The sequence below is a fragment of the Henckelia pumila genome, chromosome 2 (assembly GCF_033568475.1).
Source record: "Henckelia pumila isolate YLH828 chromosome 2, ASM3356847v2, whole genome shotgun sequence".
NCBI lineage: Eukaryota > Viridiplantae > Streptophyta > Magnoliopsida > Lamiales > Gesneriaceae > Henckelia > Henckelia pumila.
In genome coordinates this window covers 119,198,482-119,217,292 of record NC_133121.1, presented here as the reverse complement: position 1 = coordinate 119,217,292, position 18,811 = coordinate 119,198,482, and the positions used below count along the sequence as shown (strand labels likewise).

At 36.2% G+C, this 18,811-nt stretch overlaps 2 protein-coding genes across 2 annotated transcripts; both read left to right on the top strand.

The window, feature by feature from the left end:
- Window positions 1-572: 572 nt before the first annotated feature.
- Window positions 573-3,627, top strand: LOC140884522 (receptor-like protein EIX2). The gene has a single exon (XM_073291296.1). The coding sequence runs from the start codon at window positions 640-642 to the stop codon at window positions 3,613-3,615; it is 2,976 nt and encodes a 991-aa protein (XP_073147397.1). The 5' UTR covers window positions 573-639; the 3' UTR covers window positions 3,616-3,627.
- Window positions 3,628-4,075: 448 nt separating this feature from the next.
- Window positions 4,076-9,902, top strand: LOC140880349 (two-component response regulator ORR21). The gene is made up of 6 exons (XM_073284705.1): window positions 4,076-4,444; window positions 4,848-5,000; window positions 5,072-5,470; window positions 5,629-5,705; window positions 7,270-8,393; window positions 9,516-9,902. The coding sequence occupies exons 1-5, from the start codon at window positions 4,312-4,314 to the stop codon at window positions 8,371-8,373; spliced, it is 1,866 nt and encodes a 621-aa protein (XP_073140806.1). The 5' UTR covers window positions 4,076-4,311; the 3' UTR covers window positions 8,374-8,393; window positions 9,516-9,902.
- The last annotated feature ends 8,909 nt before the right edge of the window (window positions 9,903-18,811 follow it).

Below are 18,811 nucleotides of genomic sequence, written 5' to 3'. Positions count from 1 at the left end.
AATAGATATGCAATTTCATCACAATATAAAATTATATCCTCTACTTTTAAAATTGATATAATTAATGATGATGAGGGAGATCATAACATACTAATGCATTAGAAACATTGCTAAGTTCAAACTCATCAAGACCCTAATTTATTCTCGGTGTTTCCATTTGTCCATTTTTGCGGCGATTGAGGCAATCGAACAAGATATGTGGGAGTAAAATATACCCATGAGTCAAACATAACATCACCTGTCGCTCAATGATAATGTTTTAAATTAATTGAGAGTTGACTCTAGAATTAATTGCCCATTATCTAAATAATAATAATAATAATAATAATAATAATAATAATAATAATAATCTTTGAACGTATAATATCCCAAAAGTCAATGACTTCACCGCTACATCAATTTCAAGGTCTTCCTTTGTATATAATAATGACCAATTAGAAGCTAAATGGTCTTGTGCATGCTAAAATAAAGTATTCTATATTGCAACACATCAAAAGATCTTCTGATTCAAAAGACTGCATTTTTAATTTGGTAACATAGCAGAAAAACAAATGTGAGCGTGATGTAAATTAACTAGTTAAGCTGTTTGTTTAAACACTCTAACCAAAAGCTTTGTACACCATCAAGAAAAACAAAACCATGTCCATGTCTGCTGTTGCTTTCCTATTCTTTGTTCTTTGTTTCACAAAGACACCAGAACTAACAACTGGGATTATGCATTCAGCTGTGAAATGTATCGACAGTGAGCGATTAGCACTCTTAACATTCAAGCAACTCATCACGGATGAATCAAACCGGCTATCATCGTGGATTGGACGAGAATGCTGTGAATGGGAAGGGGTCACATGCAACAACAAAACGTCTCATGTTGTGAAATTAGACCTTCATAATCCAACCGTTATCGACTATGCACGGTTCCAAGATGCTGTTGATCACGATGAATATGCAGCAAATTACAGCAAGACTTGTCTCCGAGGTGAGATAAGTCCTTCCATACTTGATTTGAAGCTGTTGCAGTACTTGGATTTGAGTATGAACAACTTTTCAGGCTTTGGGATTCCTAAGTTCTTCGGTTCCTTTACATATTTACGATATCTTAATCTTTCTGCTGCTCGCTTTGAAGGGAAGATTCCACCCCATATTGGGAATCTTTCGCATCTGGAGTACTTGGATTTGAGTGATTTTTGGATGAATAGATTGACTTCTGGTAGTATTCACTGGATATCTCGTGTTTCCTCTTTGAAACACTTGGATTTCTCGGGTGTGCAGCTCGGAGAAGCCGAGGATTGGTTGGTTTCAATCAACATGCTACCTGCATTGATGAAAGTGAACTTTTCTATGACATTGGTTGGTTCCATTCCCCCTCTGTCGAAGGTGAATTTTACGTCTCTTGTATCTCTTGATCTTCAATGGAACATGATAAATTCTGTGATCCCTAACTGGTTGTTTAACATTAGTAGCCTCGTCGAACTGCGTCTTGATGGTAATGGTTTTTACGGTTCAATTCCACAAAATTTTGAAAATTTGGTATCTCTCAGAGTACTTGGCCTTTCTTCCAATTTCCTGAACTCTTCAATGCCTGGTACTTTGTTGAACTTGAGTAGTCTTTCTTACCTAGACCTATCCAAAAATAAGTTTCAAGGAACGATATCTGATGGTATCCTTAACCTCTGCAAACTGAAGTTCCTGGATTTGACAGAAAACAGATTTACTGGGAAAATCCCAGATTTTGGAGTAAATGAAGATGGCTGTCTTCAAGATTTGGAGTATCTCCGGCTTTCTTACAATTCGTTGACTGATCCGATCCCAACATCACTCGGGACACTGTCGAATTTGAGGGAGTTAGATTTTCAAAATAACAGGTTAAGTGGAGACATCCCACCAAGTCTTGGACTGCTTTCAAATCTTGAAAAGTTGGATTTATCCAACAACTCTCTGTCAGGGATGGTAACTGAGTTGCACTTGGCGAAACTAAAAAATTTGATCGAGCTGTCTGTGTCGCTGAACGACTTAGTTTTCAATGTGAGCTCCGATTGGATTCCTCCATTTCAACTTCAAGTGATCAAACTAGCTTCTTGCACTATAGGACCTCGGTTTCCATCTTGGCTTGAAACACAACAAAACGTCACAGATTTGAGGATGTCTCGTGCTAGCATATCAGATACATTGCCCAGTTGGTTTGAAAAGCTGTACTCACGAGTTAAATACTTGGATATATCGAACAACAATATCAGTGGACGCTTGCCACAGTTTCAGGAGGCAAATAACCCGGAAAGGCGGTTAATAGTTCATTCCAACAACATTGACGGACTATTAAGACCATTACCCTCAGACATTTATCTTCTTGACGTTTCCAACAACGCTCTGTCGGGTGGTATTCCTGTCCAAAATGCAACAAACATGATACTTGGTGTGCTTATACTGTCAAACAACCAACTGAATGGTTTGTTTCCAAGTTTTCTATGTGATGCAATGTCAATGACGATTCTTGATCTCGCAAACAACCAGTTACACGGAACATTGCCCGAGTGCATAGGAGATATGGAGAACTTGTCTATGCTGGACTTGACAAACAACTCTTTACACGGCGAAATCCCCAGTTCTTTGAGCAATTTAAGTCTCATGTCTTTACACTTGAACAACAATAGTTTCGAAGGGAAGCTCGTATCACTTGAGAACATGACATTTCTCAGCATTTTAGACGTGGGAAGGAATTCGTTTACGGGAACCATTCCCCAATGGATTGGGGAAAAGCTTCAGTATCTTAAGTTTCTCAGTCTGCAATCAAATGGATTCTATGGTGAGATCCCTCAAAACCTCTGCCAACCACCACAACTCCAATTATTAAACTTGGCATCAAACAACATCAGAGGACAAATCCCTGAATGCATTAAAAATCTCACAGGCATGATTGAAGAACACAGCACCATTGAATACTTAATCCTCGATGTTGATTATGGAGGAAGCATTCTAGAAATTGTTAATGGGATAGAGCGCCGGTACACGAAAACGATGCCCTTTCTCACATCCCTCGACCTTTCAAACAACAACATAGTTGGTGAAATTCCACGTAACATTACAAAACTCATTGGATTGAGGAATCTAGATTTAGCAGGAAACCTTTTGGCGGGACGAATCCCAGAAGACATCGGAGCAATGCAAGAACTAATTTCACTAGATCTTTCAAGAAACAACCTTTCTGGCCAAATCCCATCAAGCTTGTCTTCCTTAAACTACCTCACGCATTTAAACTTATCCTTCAACGATTTGTCGGGTCGAATACCTACCGGAAATCAGCTACAAGTTATCGAAGATCCATCCATCTACGTCGGAAATAAAGGACTCTGTGGAGCTCCGATTTTGAAAAGCTGTGATGGAGATGCGGCAGTGCCGCCAGCACATGCAACTGGCGATTCCGATGAAGATGGAGATGATTCTTTGTTCCCATGGTTTTATGCAGGAATCGGGCCTGGATTCTTGGTTGGTTTCTTGATTGTTGTGGGGACTTTGCATTTTGCCAAATCTTGGAGGTATTTTTTGTTTGATCTGGTGAAGAGAGTGGCAACTACAGCTTGCATCAAAAAGAGATCGCATAGAGGAAGAATTACAGGATGAATCCCGTGGAATTAAATGAAACAATTTCCAGCTTTCAGATTGTTCATCTTCGACCATTTTTTTCATGCATGCCAAATGTTACTCTCTCATCCTTATAAAATGTTAGCATGTGTTATAAAATGTTTTCTTTTACAAATTATAACAAACAAGTACCAAGTCTAATAATTAGAGACATTAATGTTGATAACGTGTAATTTATCTGACATTAAGCTCTAAAATCTCTAATATGAGATGTGATTTCGAGTTCAAGACCCAATTATGACAATCTTTTCCCCAATTATTTATTACTAGCATATATCTTGCATTACAAAATATCAGCATTTGATAAATAATATATTGTAAAGTGGCACATGGAAAGTATGGGTGTGACGTAGCCAAGTGATGTGGATGATAACTCAGCGACATATACACGTACAGAAATACTGTATCGTACGAAAACGGACCACAGTTAGCGTTATCCCCTCCAGTTCCACAATGTAATAAAAATATAAAATCCCCTTGCTGCCACGGCGCGAGTCTGCTCTGTTCCCCGTTTTCTCCCTCGAATCAATCAGATCTCAGGGGCAAAACGGTCAACTCTTTGACAGGTGGAGCTTTTAGTGGTTCCATATTGTTGATGTGTATATTCTACCGCTGCTGTACACCGTAAAGCTAGGTCTTTGCTGCGGGAGGCAAAGTCTCCTCTTTTACTCTGATATGGCGTGCGCTAGCGGCGGAAAATTGGTGGTTCCAGAGCAGTTTCCGGCGGGGCTGAGGGTTTTGGTGGTGGACGACGACGTCGTTTGCTTGCGTGTGCTGGAGCAGATGCTTCGCAAGTGCATGTACAATGGTTAGTGATTCTTTGATTCGTTTTACTGAAGTAGGTAGTGCCTTAAAATTTGACTTGGAGCTTATTGTTCTACTACTTTAATGTTTTTTTTTTTGGGTCTGTGCAATTGCTATTTCAATTCTCTGTTCTTTCTCGACTTGCGAGCGAATAATTATCTTCGATTCTTTGAGAAATCGTATGTGATCTACTTGTGTTGGACCAAAGGAAAAGCTGTTTTGGTTCCATCCACACTTGAGTATTAGTGCAATGAGATCTTGCTGCTCATTGCGCGGTTGCTGATCGACGATTTGGCTTTACAAATTGGGAATCGATTTAAACCAGTATGATTGTCAAGTAATGTGCGAATAGTAATAGTTTTACATTCAGTGGAGTAAAATTTGTTAAAAAAGTGTAATTTTTGCAGTTACCAGTTGTTCTCAAGCTACAGTTGCTTTGAAGCTATTACGGGAAAGGAAAGGCTGTTATGATATAGTACTCAGTGACGTTCACATGCCTGATATGGATGGCTTCAGACTTCTTGAGCTTGTTGGATTGGAAATGGACCTTCCTGTTATAAGTGAGTTGGGCATGTTGTGGCTAAGGCTTGAAAGATGGTGATCTGAGCTTATGTGGCATTTTGTTTTGCAGTGATATCTGCTGATGGAAGAACGGACCTTGTCATGAGAGGAATCAGACATGGAGCGTGTGATTACTTGATTAAACCTATTCGGGATGAAGAACTGAAAAATATTTGGCAGCATGTTGTTAGGAAAAGGTGGAATGGCAATAAAGAACCTGAACATTCAGATAGCCTAGAAGACAGTGATCAGATTAAACGAGCAGGTGATGATGCTGATTATTGCTCCTCTGTGAATGAAGGGGGGGATGGGGTCCTAAAATCACAGAAGAAAAGGAGGGAAACCAAAGACGATGACAGCTCAGAATTGGACAATGATGATCCTACTATGTCAAAGAAGCCTCGGGTCGTCTGGTCAGTGGACCTTCATCAGCAATTTGTTACTGCTGTAAATCAACTCGGGATTGATAGTATGGTTTTTCTTTTCTCTGTTTTCTGACTTCTATATATTTGTTTCTTTAAAATTTTCTAGAGGAAGAATTTTGTTAATTGATGCAGTTTTCCTAACAAAGAACACTATATTGAATTTATGTGTATTAAACTATTAATGTACACTGTTTCCTTTCAGAGGCCGTACCCAAGAGAATTCTTGAATTGATGAATGTTCCTGGTTTAACAAGGGAAAATGTGGCAAGCCATTTACAGGTCTCTATGCAGTTCCACGTTTTTATATTCCTTATTAATCCTCCATATTACAAAATAAATGGAAATGTTAATGATGTGTTACCAATACCATAGCTTCTCCCCATCAATTCCACATCCTTTAAAAGGTCACCGACAGAAGTGAATTTTAAAACAAGTAATGGTTCTATTCTCATGATTGAACAAATATTATAATTATTATGGAACTAACATAATTAGAAAGTTTCTTGCATTCCTTTTGGAACCTACCTGTATTTTGTAGTAATTACCTTTCGATATTTGGGAACCTACTATGTACAGTAAACCACCTGTGTAACTTGGCAATATGAATTGCTACTACCACACGTCACTCTTCGGATATGAACATTGTGAGTAGATTGTTTAAGAACTTTGTTATTTTCAACATTGTTCCCCCCTCCCCCTCCCCTCCTAGTTGCTTGCATTGTTCTAGGCACACAGTCAATCTCTAATAGTTGTCATTTGACGAGAACATGCAATTCTATGAATACAATAATAAAAGTGGAAGTGTAAACAATGAAGAAAATGTAAAGGAACACGTGTTATAAAAATTCGGATGTATTGCAGCCCTTCTAGTCACTGGCTGATTTCGATCTCCACCAATTTCACTTAGGTAGTGCTTGAGAGAGTTTTTAGGAAGCAATTAACTTTTTCTTAACAAAATTTTAAAAATTTTGTTAAGAAAAAGCTGATAAGTGCTTTCTAAAAGTTCTCTCAAACACTATCTTAGTGATGTCTGATTTACATCAATCTCAGAAGTCTTCCTCACAAGCAAGAATTACATGGTCCAATCCCTAGTTACAACTTGCGAATATAGACCAACATCTCCTGGAATTGTGGAATTGCATCTATACTGCATCCTCTTTATTTTTTTAGTTGACTGAGCTTTCGGGATCAAATGCTGCCACATACTCGCTTACAATATCTACTTGCACAATCATAAACTTTCAGTGAAAGTTTACCTAACTGGCAATATTTCTTTATGAAGGCATAATGAATGAAAACTGTGTGAAGTTGTACATAGTCAGAGACTTTTCAAGTGCAGCTGGTCTATTGTGAAAGTGATCCTTCCCAAAGAACTAGATCAGATCCAGTCGTCCTCCTTGTTTTGAAGTTTATATTTCTTGGGGTGGATATGATTTTTGTGATTTTCAGATTTCCATCTCCTTGTTGCCCCTGAGATTACAAAGGAAAAATTTAAAGATCCCGAGATTTGTGAAAGAGAGTGAACATGTGTAACCATGAAATTTTATGTTTGAAAACAGTTTTCCTTGGTCAACAGAAGGATTATCAAAATCTTAGAACCTGTTTCATAAGTGTTCTTTTCATGATATTATCCATTGACAGAGATTGGTAACTTCTAAGAAAGAAATTTAGTTCTTTAGGAATAAAAAATATACAATTTGTTTGTATAATTTCTTATTTCCTATATCTTATCAATAATTTATTACCAAATCATTTGAAGTGGATTGTACTTTTTCAATTTTTGGCATAGTTAGGTTGACTCTTCACTTATCACCATTCATAATGATTATGATGTCAATCGCAGAAATTTAGACTATACTTGAAGAGATTGAGTGGAGTGGCTCAACAGCAGGGTGGTCTCCCTAGTTCTTATTGTGGCCCACTGGAACAAACTTCAAACCTAGCTTCCATTGGGAGATTTGACATCCAAGCATTGGCAGCTTCTGGCCAACTTCCTCCTCAGACATTGGCAGCTTTACATGCTGAGTTTTTGTCTCGGCCAGCTGGAAACCTAGTTTTGTCAGCAATGGATCAGCCAGCCCTACTTAACGCATCTCTTCAAGGACCTAAATGCATTCCTGTAGATCAAAATGTGGCTTATGGTCAGCCTTTGATTAAATGCTCATCCAGCATTATGAAACAAATTTCTCAACCTCTGATGTCAAACGAGGATGGTCAGTCGGAATTCAGAGCCTGGTCATCCAAGGATATCGGTGATGTGATACCAGCCTGCAATAATAGTAGTGTAGTTGAAGCAAACAGTAATATGTTGGCAAGTTTCGTACAGCAACAGCAGCAACAAAGAAGACAGCACCAGCTGGAACAACAGAGACAATCTATAATGCTGGAGCCAAGCCGTTCAATTAATGTGCAGCCTTCTTGCTTGGTGGTTCCATCCCAGTCTTCAGCCAATTTTCAACCTGTAAATAGTCCTGCTTCTGTCAATCAAAACTTTAGCTTTGGCAATAATACAATGGATTACAACAATCCCTCAGTTCAATCAAATAATCGATCAGGTTTTGGTCAAATATTGGACGTGGAATGTAAACCTGCATTTTTGCTTTCTGAGTTTTCTGCTTCAGGTTCGGTTTCATCTGTGTCGTCTTGCAAAAAAAATGCAGAAGGGAGTGCATCTAACATGCACTATATGCAAAGTTCGTATAGTGGTAAAACGGACAGAGTAATTGATCTGGAATCAATTAGAAATCCTGTATATGTGGGTAAAGGAACATCCATACCAAGCCGCTTTGCCGTGGATGAACATGAATATCCACTGGGAAATTTAAATTATGTAAGATTTTATGCCGAGAATGATGCTAACAAAGTGAAGCAGGAGCCAACCATGGATTTCACGGATAATGTCAAGGTGGGCATCCCAGTACGCCAGCATTTTCCCCAAATGATCTGATCAGGGGATTCTCTGAATAGGTGAATTGTCTATTTCTCTTCACTGTTTATATTTGTTACAGAACATAGAAAGTAAAATGTTATTCATGTTTAACTGGCTAACTTTCAAATGACGCTGGCCTTCAAACTTCAGGTCTCACTAAAACCATTTCTGAACTAGAGTTCTACAGTCGAGGCTTTAAAAACAATATCACTGGCAGGCATTTAACATGCTTAACTGGCTTTAGAAATGCGAAACATTTAATATATGTGCTGTATACATGATCTTAACCCTATTCATTTATCCAGTCTGTTTTCACATAATACTCCTGAAACATTTTCTTAGTTTATTCCCATAGCATTTCTGGGTTATAAGAATTTTTTTTAGCTTTTTCTGTTTTGGTTTTCTTTTGGCCGTAAGAGTGGAATGTTTAGTCAGGTCTTCATTTCTACTATGATCTCACTGTTACTATTACTATCACTTCATTTCATTAATGGCCTATCGAGAAGCCAATAGGTTAGAGGCTCTATATGTGAAAAATTTCTGGTGGAAATACGAAGGAAGAGGCCCAGAATATCAGCAATTTTAGAAGTCTAACTTGAGCTTGAATCACAGACGTCCTACAATGTGTGTATGCAGTGTTTAGAACACGCAACTTGGCTGGTAATTTAAATGGTGGAATAGTTTTGTGCGAGGATGTCTTACCCTCGCTCCAACCGTACTATAGATTTATTGATGAATTTTATTTTAAATATAAAAAGTTTGTGTCTTACAAGTTATATTTTCATATGACAGAATTTTCTATGCGCATCCAAAGTTTAGAATATTATTCTTTAGTGTGCTAATCGCCGGATGTTGTGCCTTATTTATGCCTTGTGTGCTTTGGTGCATCTGCACCTTCAACAGCTAAGGCCATGACTAAGATGATCTCAAGTCCCCAAACACTCCCTTTGCAGCACCTGTTTCAAATAAATTTATGCTTACCCCCACTTTTCCATGTGTAGTTCTCTGAATTTGAAGATGATTGGTTTGTAGTGAAAATGGTTGGCAATAGTTTTTGCTTCTGTGAAATTCACCCACATAGGTGCACATGTTCATGTGTTTTTTATGGATGGAAATTTGGAACACATGCTAACTGGCTGATTTTTCGTCGATTTGTGCAGGTCATGTAATGCTTGAGTAAATTGTTATGAGTTTCCACGCGAGTAGCTAGTAAACAATATTTTATGACCACGACTTCTATTATAGGCGTCTTTGTTATTTAACTTCCATTTGGGGAGTCCCGTCATTGGAGGACCCTATTCGACATTTCGGAAGATCTGTATGAAGGTTGTGCTAATCTGGTGAGTACGAGCTTTATGCCTACCAATGGGTGGAACCTGGTATATATATAACTCTCTTTTCAACTAGTCTTTGTCTTTGTGCAATAAGTTTTAAGATTTCTATAGCCTGTAATGTTATTCATTTGACAGCAACCTGCTTCAAAATTTGTTTAGTTCCTCGCCTATTTGTTTCAAAATCTTTAGTAGTTAATGGTTATCACTTATCAGTTTGTTTTCAACTAGTCTTTGGACTCGTAATATTGAGCAATAACTTTTTGCAAGTGATCTTGAAAAAGAAAATTAACTATGTAGTGATATCAAAATAAATTTACATGTGTTGTTTTCTTATTTCAATTAAACTACACACAAATATGGCGCGTTCAAGTAAAAAATACCAAGAATCGATCCCTTGAAAGAGAGGAGAAAAAACTTGTCTCACGGATCTCTTTCTAAATTGTTTTACGAGTTTCAAAAACTAATTTTTCCAAGAGTTTCTAAAATTTGTTTTGCCAACAACATGGTCGTTTAAAAAAGTTAAAATGCGTGTGGTTAAAATTATATATATATAGGTGAGTTGACAAGCACAATTGGTGAGTTGACTTATATATGGTGGACATGAAGTTGGGCATAGTTGTTGATCATCATAAAAGAACTATATATATATATATATATATTAGCAAAATGTACGTGCGTTGCACGTAATAACAATTTTATTTGATTGTGACCGGAGTTATCAAATTTTTAATATTTAGTTTTATTAAAATCAAGTGTTATATTTTTTACGGGTGCCAGTTCAAACTTCAGTAACTATGATTCAATATCTAATTAGTTACTGAAGTGATCATATGACCTATTTAACTTTTTTTTTTGTTATATTTGTCGGTTTCTGATAGACTTTTTTTAGTGATATTATATGTTTATTCATTAAGTTTTATTTTTTAAAGCTAACAACTTTAAAGCAATAACATATGTTATATATTTATTGAAAAACGTAAAATATTTATATTGTTACAAAAGGTAGGATCAAGAGATTTGTGTTTACTAAAAATTATAGTTGGTGGTAATTGTGTAACGCAAATCTTTTAGATCGTATCACAGTTCAAACGAATACATATTTCAGTTGTTCAACCCAAGAGGACAATTATTGCACCCAAACAATCACCTTATCAACAATTGTGCTTTCAATCAATATGAATCGAAACTATGGCCTTGACTCTAATATTAATTGTATGACCGAATACGTATCGCTTTACTAAAATTTATAGTTGATGGTAACAATACGATTCAAATATCTTAAATATTACAAAATATCAAGCATCATGTTTCGATTGCTCTTATAGACTATTATTGCATCCCAGCTTAAACAATTTATGTTAAATGATAATTTTACTTATATTGATTTTTAAGGAAAAAAACAGTAATTTCTTTCAGAAAAATGATTTTTTGATTCATTAACTTGTCCAAATTTGAGTTTTAGTCCATTGAGTTGTCAAATTTGGTTATGGTGTACTCACATTTAATTTTCAATTATTGTTTGTCCAATTGATGACTTGATATTTGAAAATTCAACAATGTTTGATCTCACTTCAATATTTTTACGTCATGTCAGTATTTTTTTTATTTATTATAATTCAGTATTTTTCAATGGGCCTCTGACCCAATTAGACCTAAAATAACCGAATTAAAATTTAGCGTATCAAAAATAAACTTTGTAAACTTAGTGGACCAAATCATAATATTAAATAAGTTATTGCACAAAAAAAAAAACGACTTTTCCTTTATTTAAAAGCTTTTATTTAGATATAAAAGTTGATCTTCCATTGATAAAGTAAATAAAAATCACGTATTTTTTTCTCTAATAAACCATGTTAATCATAAGACAATTGTTGTAGATTAACTTGCTACAGTAATATTTTTCAAATAAGTGATTTTTGATTCATTAACTTATCTAAATTTGAGTTTTAGTCAATTGATTTGTCAAATTTGGTTTTGGTGCACTAACATTTAATTTTCGACTATTGTTAGTTCAATTACTGACGTGATATTTGACAATTCAACAATGTTCGATCTCAGTTTTTGACTCGAATATATTCTTTTATTCTTAATTTTCTTCAATAATAATCCAATTGAGTTGTTTTAAATTTTATATACATTTAAAGTAGATGTTGTTGTACATGCCATAAAAAATATTTATATATGAGTGTGATAATTACTTTATAATTTTTAAGAATAGTATGTTAAATATATTATTTGCAATAAAAATTTGAGTAGACTAAAAAATATGAAGAGAAATATTTTTTTAGAGGATGAACAATCATATTTTAAACAAGTTAAAAACTTTTATAATAAATCATTCAAGTAACTTAGATATAAGAATAACTTGTCTAACTTAAAATCGATTTGAATTTAGTGTGATTAATTTTTTAAGTTTTGTCACACAATATTTTACGATTTTATAAGTATTAACATTAATTAATTCTATTAGCCAAGTATTATATTGTAATACAAATATCCACATGAAATTTAGTCATAATCATACTCGATCTCTTTGTCTCACTTATTTAAAATACATTTATTTTATATTTGTCTCAATTATATATATATATATATGAAAGAGTGGGTATCCGGTTAGCCAACTTGTGGCTAAGGGCTTTTATGACTCTATGTAAAACAATCTTTTGTTTAATATAATTTACACTTTCATAATGGTATTAACTTTATCTTTCTTCATATTGTTATATTATGATATAATATTGTTGTTTTGATAAAGACCTTGAATATATTATAGTGTATGTACGATGTGGTAGCACATGGGGATGACTATCATGAAACACATCTTATAGTCACTGTATATTCTAAATTGTTCATAGTCAATTGAGCCGTCCGCAAATAAGGATAAGGATCGCTCGAGATTGAGACTAGCATTTGCGATGCCGAGTACCACGTTTCATTGGTATGGAACATAGAGATATTCAAAGCATGCAAATGGATATTCATATGATGAATGATCGAACTACCCTATTCGGACTTTCCAAGTGGTTATCACTTATCGAGTGGATAAAGTTCGCGGTTTTGGTTTTACACCATTAGTCCTTATTACTTGAAATATCATTGAGACTCTATATGCTAGTACTGTACTTTGACTCGTTTATCGACTCTATTGGGGTCATCAGGTGTCGGGATTGGGTACAGTTACGACACATATAGGAGTCGATGCTTTGTTGTCAAGGATTCACCACATACTTGCGAGTGTGGATATCCTATGCGATCTGAGGAGATATTAGTGTGACGAATCTCTGGCCAGAGTACATGATGTGTTTTAGGTTAATTGGTTATCCTAGTAACACATGCGATGTCACTAATAGATCTCCAAGATGTTGTGCATAGTTATCGAATCTCGAACGACTCTCGATATACCAATGGTTGTTGATTCGATCGGGATATATGGTTGAAGGGACCGTACTGTACGCTAACCAAAATCTACTGGTTCTTGCAGGCACTATCAGTAATACCTAGGGAATCATGGGGCGATGTTGCTAGACGCTCTTACCATGATTCGATGGGTAAGTCGGAAATTGTTGTTCCGAGTCACAAGGAGTTGTGAGCCCACGGCTAACTGTATTCCTGGACCATTGAGGGTTATACAAGTAATGGATTACTAAAACCCCGTAGAGATAGTTAAATTTAAAGAGTTAAATTTAATGAAAGAGAAGTTGGACTTCTTAACTAAAGGGAGTGGGATTTCTTAAAATGACATAGGGATGGGCATTTTTGGAAATCACTGAATTCGGATTCAGAAAAATTATCTTGACTTTAAAAGATGCAGAAATGGTTTCTGTGCACATTGGTAAAATCAGTTTATCAATCGGAGTCACGATGAATTTTATATTAATTTTTAGAACAACGGGCTTGGCTTGTTGGGCTTAAGTTATGGATTGTGGGCTTTAAGGAGTTAGAGTCCTAACACAATTATAACTTAACCTAGTCTAGAAATTATCTATAAATACATGTAGTGGGTTCGAAAATTACGAGTGATTCAGTCTTCAAATTTTCGAACACTGCATAATTATTTCAAGAGGATTTTCGAAAATTCCTCTGTCCCTTTCGGAGAAAATTCGGCTTGTGATTTTTATGAAAAATTACAATCTGAATTAACAGATCATATCTGTTTATTCTCTACGCAAACTTCTGATTGATTTCTAGTGCAGTCAATCAGAGGGTTTCTGTTTTCTGTTCGTGGACCTTATTCCGGTGATTGATCGTGACGCCATCAGTTCCCGGGATTTACAAGAAGAGCAGATTAAATTCTGTTGGAGTCCATAATCTTGTTTCGAGATTTAAGGTAAAACATTAATTGTGATTATTTGTTTTACTTGTGTGAATTTAATCGTAAAAGTTTTGATACCCAGATATGAAATCGTTCCATATTAAAAAAATAAAATTTTTAAACTTCCGCTGCACCGGATATCAATTCTAATTGATCTGAACACCGTTTTTCAACAGTGGTATCAAAGCCAGGTTGCTCAGATCAAACGATTAAATTAATCGATTGTACAAAATTTTTAAGTCTCGTTTTTGAAACAAAACAAATTTTAAAAAAATCAAAATTTTGACGGGCAAAACACGGGCAGCGACGGGCTGCCCAGCCCGAGCCCCGGTCGGGGCACGGGCTGCCCGAGATTGTCCCGGGCAGCCCGGAAAATTAAAATTTTAATTTTTAAAAAAAATTTTGAATTTTTGAAATTCTAGTGTTTGATCCGATCGAAAATTATTTTTGATTAGATCACGAGGCATCGGATCGAATTGTTCGAGTTCAAAATTTTTAAAATTGATTTTTGGATAAATTTGAATTTTTGGAAAATTTATAAATTTTATCCGTTAAATTAGATTTTATAAAATTAATTATTTTGGTACAATTGATGATAAAATATGATCTTATGGATGGATAAGATAAAATATGATTTTATCTTTTAATTATGATGTCATTGCATGTTTATCCAATTATTTAATTATTGAATTAATTAATGGATAAAGGATGATCGATTGCCATGACCAATATTTTAGGTGTATGTTAGGTGATTTACATTTGTCTTATTATTGTTGTTGTTTATTAATGGGCTTGGTTTATAGCCCAATATGATTGTCATATGTAATAAAAGTGGGCCTGGTTTATGGCCCGTTCCCACCCCTAAAAATGTATCCCATATTTGTCATCGAAATTTATTGTAAATTTATTAGACTTAGTGGGAGACAAAAATTTGAAGAAATGGTGGGCCCAGCAGACAATGAAGACCGAAGAAATGTAAATTGGAAGCACAATGTAATAGGATTGCATTGCATACTTGCATATCACTTAGGATTGGACTTAGACTCGTGATTGGCAACCACGGATCGAATAGTTAATGGGATCGATCATCCTTTAATAATATATGATATTATTGATGTATGCATGTTTAGACATAAATTGTATGAATCCCGCAAGCATACATAAATTGCATGATGAGACAAATTTTCAAATATGATTTAAAATTGATATCAAGATAAACAAAAGGGAAGTTTAAATATTGTTTAAATATTCCTAACTTCCATCAACGATCAATGTATGTGATGCTACCCGCGGATACGGTCCGGCTCATATTATTGGGGGGGCCCGTTCGTCGGAAAGCTGTATATTGGATCGACACATATTGTAAGTTGGGTGGAACTCCCATGGGATTGGCTCATATTATTGGGGATCCACATGGCGACCGTCCATCACAACTTGATATTGATGGGTCATCTTGACATGTCACAATAAACGGCGTCATATTATTTGGCCCTTATTGGACATGAGATAAAAACATGGAGGTTGCTTTGGAAGCAATTGGGCTCTACCTTTTGAAAATTATGGTTGACTGATATTATTCGGGACCATAGTTTGTCAATTAGACTCCATGTTCCCACTAAAGAAAATGTTTTTCGTTTTCACTAGAGAGTAATGAAATCGTCAAAATAGTGGGAGTGTAATTCATAAAATGAAATTCGCCATATTTTATGTCTTAGTAAATTAATTAAACAAATCACTGATTATTGTCTGTTTCCTTTTCAGTATTTCATTACTATGAATTCGCGTAATCCACTACTCTCAATTCTCGATCAAAACAAGTTGACTGGCGCTAACTATACGGAATGGTTCCGTAAGTTAAAAATCATTCTAAATTCGAAGAAGGCTTTCTACGTGTTAGAGAAGCGTCCTCCGAAGGAAGCCCTGGCTAACACTAGTCCGAAAGATTTGAAAAAGCTTGACGATTGGTGGGACCATGGTGTCAAGGCAAAGAGTTATATGCTAGCATCAATGTCTGATGAACTCCAGAGGCGATTTGAGGATGCGGTGAATGCTGCTGACATTCACAGCGCACTCAAGAAACTTTTTGGAGCTCAGTCAAGGGCCGAGAAATTTGCGACTGTCAAAGAGCTCATGACATGCCGCATGCGAGATAGGACTTCGGTCCGTGAGCATGGGGTACACATGATTGGGCTCATTGAAAAGTTGGTAAAACTCGAACTGACATTAGAGCATGAACTCAATGCGGACTTGTTGCTTCTTTCACTTCCTTCGTCGTTTGACGGTTTTGTGATGAACTTCAATATGAACAAGATAGAGGCCACCCTTGAAGAGATGGTCAATATGCTTGTGACTTATGAAGCCACACTAAAGAAGGATAAACCGGTACTCTTGGTTGACTCCTCTTCTAACTCTAAGAAAGGACCAAGTGGAAAGGGTAAGAAACGTTCTGCCCCGCCCAAGAAGGTTGTACCAAATAAGAAGGGAAAGGCTAAGGCTTCAATTGGAATAAAAGATGAAAACGTTTGTCATTACTGCAAGAAACCCGGTCATTGGAAACGTAACTGCAAGGAATACCTCGAACAGTTGCGAACTTCAAAGGGTATGTTTTACATTTAAATAAATGTTTATCTTAATACTTCTTCTTGGGTATTGGATACCGGATGTGGATCTCACATTTGCAATGATTTGCAGGTGATGACAAGAATTCGTAAGCTAAGGATGGGTGAGACCCAGCTAAGGCTCGGGAATGGTTCTAGAGTCGAAGCCAAAGCTATAGGAGACATTTATTTAGTTTTGCAGAACAATTTTAAGTTATTTTTGAGAGATATTTTATATGTTCCGGATTTGGTCAAAAATATTATATCTATTTCTATGCTTGATAGAGATGGTTTTTCTTGCAATATTGTAAATGGGATTTGCAATATTTACAAGAATGAATGTTTGATTGGAAATGGACAACTTGAAAACGATCTATATAGCTTAAAATTAAAAGACTTTTCAATTAATTATGTTGATAAACCGGAAACAACAATTAAAAGGAAGGACGATAGTCAAAACCCGGCAAACCTTTGGCATGCTAGGCTAGGTCATATTTCCTCAAGAAGGATGAACAAGCTAGTGGAGAGGGCATATTTGATATGTCTGATATTAACTCTCTACCTACTTATGAGTCCTGCCTAAAGGGAAAAATGACTAAATCTCCTTTCAAAGGAAAACCTGAGCGTAGTCAAAATCTGTTGGATTTGATCCATACAGATGTTTGCGGTTCATTTAGGATTGGTACTAAATGTGGCAACACCTACTTCATTACCTTTACTGATGATCATTCTAGGTATGGGTATTTATATTTAATGAAATATAAGTCTGAAGCATTTGAAAAGTTCAAAGAATTCAAGGCTGAAGTAGAAAATAAACTAGGTAAAAGTATTAAGGCACTTCGATCGGATCGATGTGGAGAATACTTAAGTACCGAGTTTTTGGACTATCTAAAAGAGAATGAGATTCTCTCTCAGTGGACTCCTCCTATGACACCTCAGCTTAATGGTGTTTCGAAGCGTCGCAATCGAACTTTGTTGGACATGGTTCGATCCATGATGAGCTTCACTGAGCTCCCACCTTCGTTTTGGGGCTACGCGCTTGAAACGGCGGTATTGTTGTTAAACAACGTCCACACTAAAGCAGTAAATAAAACACCATACGAGTTATGGAATGGCAAAGCTCCTAAGTATTCGTACTTGAGGATTTGGGGATGTTCTGCTTACGTGAAGCAGACAGTGGGAGATAAGTTGGATAGTCGATCCTCCTTATATTATTTTGTGGGGGTATCCGAAGAATTCAATCGGATATTATTTCTATCATCCTAATGAAACAAAAGTGTTTGTTTCAAGAAATTCCACCTTCTTGGAGAAGGAGTTCTTATTGGATAAGAAAGGCAAGATGATGGAACTCAAAGAAATTCGAGAAGAACCCGAGATACAAAATAGCGATCCTACACCTCAAGAATCATCACAAGACACGCCTACTACTAGGAGATCCGAGAGGACTTCTAGGCCTCCTATTAGATATGGTCTTCTTCTTGAAGGGGATCAAAGTGAACCCGACATTGGATGTGATCCAAAAAACTTCAAGGAAGCAATTTCTGATGCGGATTCAAATTTATGGCTTGAAGCTATGCAATCGGAAATTGATTCGATGCATTTTAACCAAGTTTGGTCTTTAGTAGATCCTCCCGATGGAATTGTTCAAATTGGGTGCAAATGGATCTACAAGAGAAAGCTTGGGTCTGATGGAAAGGTATTGACCTACAAGGCACGATTGGTGGAAAAAGGTTATACTCAAAGACAAGGAGTTGACTATGATGAAACCTTTTCACCAGTCGCAATGTTCAAGTCCATAAGAATCCTTATTGTCATAGCAGCATGGTATGACTATGAGATATGACAAATGGATGTAAAGACTGCATTTCTTAATGGAAACATTAAGGAAGAGATCTATATGATGCAGCCTGAGGGATACACATCCATGAGAAGCGAGCATAAGGTATGCAAGCTTCAGAGATCAATCTATGGTCTCAAACAAGCATCAAGAAGTTGGAACCAGAAATTTGATGAAACAATAAAGGATTTTGGTTTCATTAAAAACCCGGAGGAACCATGCGTGTACAAGAAAGTAGTTAAGGATGCGGTAACATTCTTAGTACTTTATGTTGATGATATTCTACTCATGGGAAATGACGTAGGGATGTTGCAGTCAACAAAGATATGGTTATCAGGTAGATTCTCGATGAAGGATTTGGGTGAGGCCTCCTATA

Bases quoted from the DNA above. Each gene is read 5' to 3' on its own strand.
- LOC140884522 (XM_073291296.1), top strand. From the start codon at position 640: ATGTCCATGTCTGCTGTTGCTTTCCTATTCTTTGTTCTTTGTTTCACA.
- LOC140880349 (XM_073284705.1), top strand. From the start codon at position 4,312: ATGGCGTGCGCTAGCGGCGGAAAATTGGTGGTTCCAGAGCAGTTTCCG. The intron at 4,445-4,847 runs GTTAGTGATTCT...TAATTTTTGCAG, and splicing joins TCGCAAGTGCATGTACAATG to TTACCAGTTGTTCTCAAGCT. The intron at 5,001-5,071 runs GTGAGTTGGGCA...TTTGTTTTGCAG, and splicing joins AATGGACCTTCCTGTTATAA to TGATATCTGCTGATGGAAGA.